Source organism: Pinus tabuliformis, chromosome 8 (assembly GCF_031772625.1).
Source record: "Pinus tabuliformis cultivar Carrire ecotype Pingquan chromosome 8, CPIR1, whole genome shotgun sequence".
Taxonomy (NCBI): Eukaryota; Viridiplantae; Streptophyta; class Pinopsida; order Pinales; family Pinaceae; genus Pinus; species Pinus tabuliformis.
This window is the reverse complement of record NC_142294.1, coordinates 148,552,776-148,564,113: the sequence shown is the minus strand read 5'-3', so window position 1 is coordinate 148,564,113 and position 11,338 is coordinate 148,552,776. Positions and strand designations below refer to the sequence as shown.

The following is an 11,338-nucleotide window of genomic DNA, read 5'->3' as shown; positions in this document are numbered from 1 at the left end:
TCACCTCCATTTGATTGTTTACCCCTTTTGAGGAACAGCTGCGAAGAGTGATCCTATTAGCCATCCTTGTAACACTGTCGTGATTGGAAAATTCCAAGCTTTACTTGGAATCAGCTGCTACCCAGTTTTATCACTCGTTCCTCAAAGACGAGTCTACTTTAAGCTCTTTTCAACTGACTCGTAAAATATGAAAAGATTGCCGAGCCATTGGCCTCTCCAGCTCGTTAAAGGGACCGGAAGTGCTATCCCTCCTTTAGATTTTAATCTTTTTGGACCTGAGGGATTATTACACAAAAAGATCAAGCGCTTGTTTCGTTCGGCTCATTAAAAGTACCGAAAATTCATCCCTTCTGTATTGTTTTATACTTTTTCGAACCCAAGGGATTAGATGAAGAAAAAGGATTTTTGGAGTTTCCTTTACGTCCCTTTTCAGACTCTCTAAAATTGAAAAGGACCGAGTTATCTTTGTCGTTAAACTCGTTAAAAACTAATAGCGACAAAATTGTCCATAGCAGACAAGAGCGAGTTTCACTATCGCTAGGCTCGTTAAAACACAGGGATGGGTTGCCCGAAGGGAAAATTATAGAACAAGCATATGTTATCCTCCTCAAGCTTGACAAAAATAAAGAGGTACTGGTCAGCAATGACTGGGGAAAAATTGGGAAGAAAACTTGAAGAAACTTTGTTGGTAGTAAGTCGCCCTTGAACATGACACTTTCACTCTGCATCCTAGTCGGGTTGGGTTGTTCCATTCACTGGTCACATCACCATGGTCACACCACACCATCCATCTTTGGGGTTAATGCTACCAATCCATCATGTCAGTGTCGCCGATATGTTCAAGAGAAGTCATTCAGAGAATTCACCTGTGTCTCACCCATTATAATACATCTTCTTTCATGACCGCCACCCTGAACCTTATATCACCAGATCGTTTTCACCTCCATTAAAATCATTTGCTCCGTTCCATGTCATTGATGTGGGATTCATTAAGGCCCTCCTATGACGGATCATTTCTTGTCGACATTAGCTCATTATCCAAGAAGTCGATCTAGGAACACCCCGTTCAGTACTTTGAAGCTTGCATGCCTCAATGGCAAGTTTCTCACTTCTGGCGATAGGTTTACATCAATGGCCTTCGACCGAAAGATTTTGCGTGGTGTTCGACGCCAAGTCCTTTATTCACACCACGTGAATTATACTGCAGTACCTTGTGGGTCATTATCATTATCGATGATTCCTCTCACGCCTGTTAACAGTTTACATCATTGGCTGGTAATCAGGCGATGTCTTTCCATGTTCGACTCCAGAACATCTCTCACATGGATAGACTTGTACTTCGAGTGAAGATCGAAAGAGATTTGAAGACCCTGGATCTAGTTTCATCCATCCGGGCTGCGAAATATATTCAGGGAAATAAAGACATCAAATGTACATCATTGCTGCACAGATAATCATCCAATCAAAGGGATGATGGCTCTACCAGAATCATCAGTCTACACTCAGACGATTGTCTGTCCTATGTACATGAAAATGAATTTATAAAGCTGAGCATGGGAATACCCGCCTCAACTAGATCAGGAAAAATTATGAAGATAATGTATTGTATTGTATCTTATTATAGGTCTCCTCCTAGCTTGAAAGAACTTCGGATCCTCATAATAAAGCATTTCACCCGACATCAAAAAGATTAATGACCTCATGCTTTAGGGGGCAACTGTTATAGACATTTTTGGGCACTGCAACCCCAAGCATAAAATGTCCATAAACCAAGGGCTCCTAAGTCCCTAAAAGTGTTGTTCTAACCCCTAAAGGAACAAGGTCAACTGATTACAGCTTCTCCCAGAAGTTCTCCATGAAAAACTGCTCAGAACTGGTCAAAACAGGATCATTTCAGCTGCTCCATAGGTAAAGTGCGTTGCATCTCACCTAAGTACACTGTGTGGGTGCGTTGCATTTCAGAAAGCCCTTCTATGGGGTGCAATGGGCGAGAAGTGACAAATGGCAGTGTCAATCCGCAAGGTGGAGGGGCATGGAATCTTCCAGAAACTTCTCCTGTGACACTTGCCTCTCTGAATTCGACCAAGGATGAGTAAGAGATCATCAATCTCCAAGTGGAAGCAAGAACTATCAAAGGGAAGACAATAATCAAATCACAAGCTGACTCATCTCCCTTACAGATATCTATATATGGATCCCTCATCCCAGAGATCCAGAGGCTGGAATTTTTCATCTTGTAAGGAATTGCTGTTGGTTTCTTGAGGCAACATCATAGTGTTGGGTGATCTAAGCTTTGTATGAGGTGAAGAAGGGCTTACTTGCTGAGAGGATGATGCTAGGTCAGAACAACTGGTTGTAACTCTCTTGGCTCTTTCTTGATTATCAATAAAAGCTATTCAAGTTTTCCTCCATACTCTTGTGTCATTTATGTTTTATGCATTTGTATGGTCAATTTACATCTGATACTAGATTTTTTATGATTATAGATCCATGTTCTTGTATAGTGTTATGCTGCTTTGATTCTACAGGTACTCTCTGAAGCTGGGCGTACAAGGAAGCAAGTAGCAAAGGACTATCGGAAGAGAGAAGAATCGAACTAGGAGCTAAGCACAAGACAGAGGTTGGTCTCCTTTGTTCTTCTCTCATCTATATTTCATAAAGGAAAAACTAAAGTAGCTTTACTTTGTTTGTTTCTAAGGTAGCTACCACACCTTAGTGGGATAAGCAGTTCTGTGTAGACACTTTTCCCTGTAACAACATGGTGATGAATTTGGCCGAATATGACCTTTCTGCAGCAACTCCTAAATATTCCTTTTGATTTCATTATTGTCTAGAATGGAGCGTTGATAGATTAGTCCATTGGATAACGATGCACTTGGGGTCAGATCGATGGAGTGCTTGACCTGACAGTGCAAAGGTACCCCTGCAGGGGAGGTGAAGATGTCTTCGTACTCCTCCATGACCTTGTCCATCTATTGTTCTCATGTGGAGGGTCCTTGTCTAGAGGTCATGGCCACTGTCCTCTTCTTTCCTTAAGGGAATATCATAAGGAAAAAAAATTCCCGGTTTTTGAAATGAGCTTACTGCACTGTTTTGCAGTAACCACAAATATGGTGGTAGGCCAAGCTACCTCTGGTATCCTGTACAACTTATTTCCTAATGTAACAATAACAGGGCAATGCCTTGACTCATACACAACATGTCGCTTCCACAAGTATGGTTGGCCTAATAATATATCATAGACATCAAGGGAAGAAATGTCACATAATACCTCATTTGTGAAGGACTTGATGTTGTATGGAAGGCGACATTATTGGCTCACACGCAGATCCCGTCCTTGGTGAAGCCACCCGATGGTGTATGGTTGTGGGTGTGCTATGGTAGGTAAGCCCAGCCACTTCATGACCTCTGCTGCAATGAGGTTCTTTTGGCTCCCGCTGTCAACAATGAACTGTAGTAGGGAACCCTTTACCCAAATTTGGGATTGGAAGAGATGCTCTTCCTCCTCTGGATCTTTGGGTTCCTCCTTCTGGATCTTTGTGGCGGTGACTGTGGCATTGTGTTCCACATCAATAATTTGCTTCCCTTTTCATTCCCCTTGTCATGTTTTGACTCAGAGTCGAAACATTCATATGATTCTAAAGACCTCAACTCGGCCACCAGTGATTGCTTGGCCCGATACTCGCTTGTGTTGTGGGTGGATCTCTTATGGAACTCACACCACTTTCCCATGTCCTTCTTTGGCTTTTCAGTGTTGTCCTTCGCCTGTGGCCTTGGCGGGTTGTCCTGGGTTGTCCCGCCTTGGATTTGTCCTTTGTTCTGCGGTTTGGGGGCACCTTTCCCTTGCTTCGAATTCATGATCCAAAGTCTCGATTCTTCTGTTTAAACTTTTGCTCGATCTTGATGGCATATCAGTACACTGTGCCAAGCGAGGAGATGTCCAGGAACTCCATCTCATCCTAGATGTATCTATGTAGGCAGCTGTGGTACTTGAGTACCAAATGTTTCTCAATATCCTTGATACCCAACTTCATGCGAAGGGTATGAGAAACATTGGTAAACTCCGACACATCTTGGTCCCATCCTTGCTGCAGTGTGGTCCACTTTATGTATTTGTCCTCAGAGCTCCCGACAAGGTAGTACTGCTCCTTGATGGTGTCCAGGAATGAATTCCAAGTGGGAGCGGCTAAAAACAATGAGGTCATACTTTGATCGTTTTGTTCACAATATGTTTCCCACCAGTCCTTGACGTGGGGGTAGCTTTGAGAAGAGAAAAAGTAATCTTTTCTCGGCTGGAAAAGTCATGAACAAAAAAATATCCTTCTAACATATTCAACCATTTATCTACAACGTCTGCATCTATTTGGCCCTCAAATATGGGAATGTCAAAGTTTACTTGTACCTTAAAACGTTTGGAGCCTCCAGAGCGGTTGTTGGATGTGGATGCGTCATCGGTGGGCAACCGTTGAAGGATCTGGGCAAAGTTATCCATCATCGTGTTCCTTTTTTTCTTGAGGACCTCCTCGAGCAATATTTTGATAGGATCTCCTGCTCCTTCGTCTTTCTTTTCTTCCTCCATGGGAGGTCGTTGAGATTTATGAGGTTGGTCTTGCAAAGGTTCAACCAGTTCGAGCCCTAAAAGAGAAAGAGCAGATCGCTCTGATACCACTAATCAAAATTTAAACAAGAATGCAACAAATTACAGATATAACTATAAATACATAAATGCAATAGAAATAACACTTCCTTTGATTAATATCAAATAATGAAATATGCTTACAAATAGTATGGAAATGAGACTAGCTCGGCGAAGGTAGCTTATCTCTGAGAAGAGATGTGGTGGATACATGCCTCTAAACTAAGTTACAATGAGGCTCAAGGGCCTTTATATTATTGAACAATAAGAGAAAACCATAAACAAGAAAAACCCTAACCCGAGGAGATGTAACACCAAGAGTTTATGGGCCCTGTTGAGGTTAGTTGGGTAGCCAACTTCCCGTGGTCGTAACTTGGTCATATTATCTCTGTTTCATGTGCATGATACCCCGTTGGAAAGATATCTCCGAGGACTACGTTGGAAAGTGAAACTTCAAAAAAATTGCTAAGGGGTAGATTGCCAAGAAAACATCGTTTAGGGCCTCAAAATGGCTCTAGAAGTTTAGAATCCGAAAAACTGCTAAAAATAGTAAATTGTGCGACAATTATAGAAACTGAAAAATTGAAAGAAACAATGGTGGGGGTCTAAGTGGAATTGGCGAGTGGCCACCAATATCCACCTAGATCATCCCTTCGGTTTATGTTTCCCTTGGGTTCATAATATCAATCCCTTGGGTTTGTTATTAACTTGGGTTCATAATATCAATCATGGTCAACCATGGTCAACCATAACCAACCATGGTCAACTATGGTCAATCATGGTCCAATCTCGCATTATGACAAAATTTGTCTCCATATAAAAATCATTCACAATCATGGACAATCATGTTCAACCATGGTCAGCCATGGTTGATGATGGTCAACCATGTTTTATAGAAACAAACATGGTCAACCATTGTCAATTGTGGTCAAACATTTTTGAATGTTGTGTTGTGAAAAAAATTGTCTTGATATGAAAATCAACCATTATCAACCACGGTCCAACGTCGCATTGTGAAAAACATTTTCTTGATACAAAAATTAACCATGGTCAACCATGGTCCAACATGGCATTGTGATAAGGATTGTCTCAATATGAAAATCAACCATGGTCAATCATGTTTACTTTAGTGTTTATAAAATTTATCTTAGGGTTTATATACGTTGGGTTTATAATATTAGTCCCTTGGGTTTAATCTTATTCCATTGGGGTTTTAGTATTAATCCCTTGGGTTTATAATATCAATCCATTAGGTTTATAATATTAATCATGGTAAACCATGGTCAATCATAGCCAACCATGTTCAACCATGGTCAAACCATATGGATATGGAAATCGACCATGGTCAACCATGGTCCAATTTTGTGTTCTGACAAAGATTGTCTCGATATGAAAATCAATCATGGTCAACCATTGTAATAGATCTAACATATAAGGAGAACACTCCACAAGCCATATGCTTGCCAATACACTAATCCTTGACATCTTTCTCAATATGGCATCTCTAGCCTCTATATAGGTTTCCTACATACAATACCATGGGTCTCTCAATACCATATATCTAATACCATGGGCTTATCACATTATTTCTAACAACTTGTGGTCCCTTACATGATGCGAGTTAACCACTTTATTTATTAACAATGGCCCATCCCATTATGAGATTGTTCCCTTGGGTACCTCCCTCTATACCCCATACTATCCCCGCTAGGTATACTAAACCATGGTTAACCATGGTCCAACATTTCATTGTGACAACCATGTTTATTTTAGGTTTTATATACCTTGGGTTTATAATTTTTATACCTTAGGTTTATTATTCCCTTGGATTTATTGATGCAAGCGTTCATATTCCTAGGGTTTAATATTATTCAACAATGGTCAACCATGTTCAACCATGTTCAACCATGGTCCAATGTCACATTGTGACAAGGATTGTCTCAATATGAAAATCAATCATGCTCAACCATGTTTATTTTAGTATTTTAATATTTATCTTAGGGTTTTTATACCTTGGGTTTATAATATTAGTCCCTTGGGTTTAATATTATGCCCTTAAGTTCATAATCCCTTGGGGTTTTAGTATTAATCCCTTAGGTTTATTGTTCCTTTGGGTTTATAATATCAATCGGTTGGGTTTATTATTCCCCAGTCAACCATGGTTTATTATGATGTCAACCATGGTCAACCATGGTCCAACATGGAATTGTGATAAGGATTGTCTCAATATGAAAATCAACGATGCTCAATCATGTTTATTTTAGTGTCTATAATATTTATCTTAGGGTTTATATATGTTGGGTTTATAATATTAGTCCCTTGGGTTTAATATTATTCCCTTGGGTTCATAATCCCTTGGGGTTTTAGTATTAATCCCTTGGGTTTATTATTCCCTTGGGTTTATAATATCAATCCATTAGGTTTATAATATTAATCATTGTCAACCATGGTCAATCATAACCAACCATGTTCAACCATGGTCAAACAAGGTTGGATATGGAAATCAAGCATGGTCAACCATGGTCTAACGTTGCGTCCCACAAAGATTGTCTCGATATGAAAATCAATCATGGTCAACAATGGTTGACCATGGTCCAATGTTGCATTGTGACAAGGATTGTCTCTATATGGAAATCAACCATAGTCAACCATGGTCAACCATGTTTATTTTAGGGTTTATAATATTGATGTTAGCATTTGTATACCTTGGGTTTATAATTTTTATCCCTTAGTTTTATTAATCCCTTGGATTTATAATATAAATACCTTGGGTTTATTGATTTAATGGTTCATATTCCTAAGGTTTAATATTATTTAACAATGGTTAACCATAATCAACCATAGTCCAATGTCGCATTGTGACAAGGATTGTCTCATTATGAAAACCTATTGTTATTTATTTGGGTCAAACATAGTGAATCATAGTCAACCATGGTCAACCATGCTCAAATGTCGTTTTGTGACAAAGATTGTCTCAAAATGAAAATCAACCATGGTCCAACATCACATTATGACAAAAAATTAATTATTATTATTAATTATTATCATTATAATTATTATTATGTAGATATAAATTAATTATTATCATTTTTATTTAATTAATTAATATTAATATTATTATTATGTTATAAAATAAAATAAAATAAAAATATTTACATTTTTTCTAAAAACAATATAATAATTTAATGTTTTTTAATAAAATAAATAGTTATTTATTTAATTTTATAAAAAAATTAATAATAAATTATTATAATATAATTATTATTATTATTATTATTATTATTATTATATAATAATAATTATATTAATATAATGATTATATAATATTAATATAATAATCATAAATATATAAGAATCTCGTTGTTATTATTTATATAGTTGGTCTTTAAAAAATACACATAATAAATAGTTCGTATTTTAAAAAATACACATAATAATTATAGTTGGTTTCTAAAAAATACCCATAATAATTATTAATGTGGTTGATACACACGGATATTATTAATGTGGTTGATATAACTTTTTGGCGTATATCAACCACATTGGAAAATGTAATTGCGTATATCAACTACATTGGTAAATATAGTTATGCTAATATTAAAAACAAATAACAACACACTTAAAAAAAATAATCAATTAAAAAACACAAAAATTATATTAATAAATAATAATCACTCTAACAAAATAAAGTAAAAATAAAAATAATATATACCAAACTAATAAAAATAAAAGCCTGCTTGTCCATCATCACCTTGGCAAGTACATTTATTTCCAATCATTGACGGAAATCCGACGAAATGAGCAGGGGCTGAACGGACATGAATTGGATAGTAATTACAACGAATTAGAGAAGGTTCGAATCCCGGACACAGGCTTAGAAACTTTGTTTCGTTGCCGTCTTTTTGGGAATTGATGATATTAACTGTCGAAGAAGCATTTGTCCGCACGACTACTGGAAAGTCATTATACTTGAAAATAATATATACCAAACGTGTATAATCTTTTCGGAATCCATCCCTACAATATATATAAATTTAAAAAACCAATATCGTTGTTATAAAAACTGATTGACTAATACTTCAATAATAATAATAATAGAATATTCCCGGCCCGGGAAGAAGGAAGTTACTGTCATATGGCTGGGCGCAAGAGTTTCGGTCTGGACCATTTATAGGAAGCGGTTCCAGACACCCAGCCCCACAACCTTGGCTTAGAGTGAGAGTCGGCAGCTTGCGTGGCGACTCAATCTGAAGTCTCTCACCGACCTGACTTATGAGAGGTCATATGATAAGCAGGAATCAAAACAAAGCCCCATATTTTGGGGTAAAAGATTTGTAACTTTGTATATGCGCACCAACATTTTCGTTTGAATGCGAAGTTTTGACTTTATATTTGTTACCTGGATCAATGTTTTGAGTTTATTCACAGAGTTTATTCTTCTGTTGGTTTGTGGCATGTGCCTAGTTCACCAACCGGTCCTTCCTACCATTTCCATTTTGGATATGCTTGGTCTCCGCGTGAAGGTACGGTAGGGTTCGACTATTGTAGGATGCGCTGTTTGGTAGCCTGCGTGCTTTAAAAGCATAGTCAACGCTTGTCGATTTTGATCATAGCTTCACAGGCGATAGGGCATCAAGGTCAAGCTGAACAACTCAATCCATAATCAGGACAGAAGACCCAGTTTTGGCTGTTTGATTCTCTGCCTGGGCAACGTCAAATAAGTTCGGAGCTCGGATTATAAATAGTAGCGGGAGAGGCAGTGGAAATCTCAAAGTAATTGGTTTATTCTTGGCCCTTACGGAGCTCTCTCCTTCTAATTTGTTTGTTGAATTTTGATTAGCATCTCTTATAGTTTTAAGTTTTCATGGCCGCTATTTCCTGTCACTGGACCGACATGGAGGATGGGGACGAAGAAGTAAATAAAAGGTGTTGTTCAGGCTTCAAGACCGTGAAATATCTGAGTGAGGAGGGCGTGAAGGAACTTCCTAGCAGGTTTATTTTGCCTGAGAACAAGCGTCCAGACGCCAATTCAATAGTATGCTCTTCACAACAATATGATCTGCCTGTTATCGACATCTCGGGCTTGGAAGGCCCTCACCGTCTCCAAGTTGTCTCTGAAATTGGCCGCGCCTGCCAACACACCGGATTTTTTCAGGTATACCTATTTCGATTGTTACTCACATAAAGCTTTTTGGACTTAGTAGATGAGTGTTTATTGTTTAAAATTATTTGCAGGTGATTAACCACGGTGTGGAGGAACCATTAATAAGCGAAATGATGCGAGTGGCGGGTGAGTTTTTCGAACTGCCAATGGAAGAAAGAAACAATCTTTTTTCGGAAGACATGATGAAGTCAGTAAGATACGGCACCAGTTTCAATCATCTGAGAGACCGAGTGTTCTGCTGGAGAGATTTTCTGAAGCACTATTGCCATCCCCTCGACAAAATGCTTCCACTCTGGCCTTCAAATCCTTCTGATTATCGGTAAGACTCTATGAAATTGATGAGATCATGTAATGAATGAATGAAGTTGATATTATCTAATGATGAGTGGAATAAACCTGCAGGAGCGTGGTGTCAGCATACAGCAAAGAAGTGAGGAGGTTGGGTTTGAGGATAATGAGCGCAGTAGTGGAAAGCTTGGGATTGCCCCACAACAAATATGTTGTAGAAAACGGCTTTAGTGATGATAGCAGCCAGGTTATGGTTCTCAATTACTATCCTGCTTGTCCGGAACCTGAGCTTACGTTAGGAATACCACCACATACAGACTATGGGTGCATTACCCTTCTTTCCCAGGATTCTGTTGGAGGTTTTCAGCTGCGACACGATGGCCAATGGAAGGCCGTACGACCATTGCCCAACTCTTTCATAGTCAACATCGGTGATCACATAGAGGTACTAATTATTAATAACATCATTAAGAACTTTGCTTAATATATCCATGAATTTATAACGTTCTGAGGCCTAATATGATATATTCAGATTCTGAGCAATGGAAGATACAAGAGCGTCGTGCATCGAGCAGTGGTAAACTCAGAGAAATCCCGTATTTCGGTGGCGACTTTGATGAGCTTACCTTTGGAAGCGAAAATTGGTCCTGCGCCAGAGCTCATTGACGAACACCACGCGGCACTGTACCGGGAGACAGACTTCGCCGAGTTTATGAGTCTTCTGACTTCCAAGGAGTACAAAGAAAGGGCATTCCTGGATTCCATAACACTTCATGGCCGCGGCACAGCAACTTAGTCACCGCATTCCGACCCATTCCGCAGATTTTGTCGTTATGCTTTTTCCTTTGAATCAATCAAATGAATACGCACAGAGGACTGTTCACCACCGAGCAATCAAATGTCATGATAAAGAAAAGCCACTTCTCAGATCGATATCTTTTTCAACAAGATATTTCACAACAGAGTAGCGTAATTTTTAAGTTCGAAGATTGATTTCTAATTATCAATTTAAGGGCATATTTTTCCCCAAATATTCGGCAATGGACGAACAGGCTCTGAAGTTACTGCTATGCGATTACTGTATTATGTAAACTTTTTCTTTTTGCTTTTTTAAATACAGAACTTGAGCAATTATGCGCAGGCGAGATATTGCATATATTATTATCGGGTCATTATCGTACTGCAGCTGTGTAATGTATTATAGAGTTGCAACTGTGTAATAGTCAATCCAACACTATTGGTTCACCGAT

At 38.5% G+C, this 11,338-nt stretch overlaps 1 protein-coding gene across 1 annotated transcript; it reads left to right on the top strand.

Annotated features, from left to right (window-relative positions):
- Positions 1 to 9,241: 9,241 nt before the first annotated feature.
- LOC149234558 (putative 2-oxoglutarate-dependent dioxygenase SLC1) lies at positions 9,242 to 11,107 on the top strand. The gene is made up of 4 exons (XM_089461203.1): positions 9,242 to 9,791; positions 9,872 to 10,119; positions 10,203 to 10,533; positions 10,621 to 11,107. The coding sequence occupies exons 1-4, from the start codon at positions 9,501 to 9,503 to the stop codon at positions 10,882 to 10,884; spliced, it is 1,134 nt and encodes a 377-aa protein (XP_089317329.1). The 5' UTR covers positions 9,242 to 9,500; the 3' UTR covers positions 10,885 to 11,107.
- Positions 11,108 to 11,338: the final 231 nt, after the last annotated feature.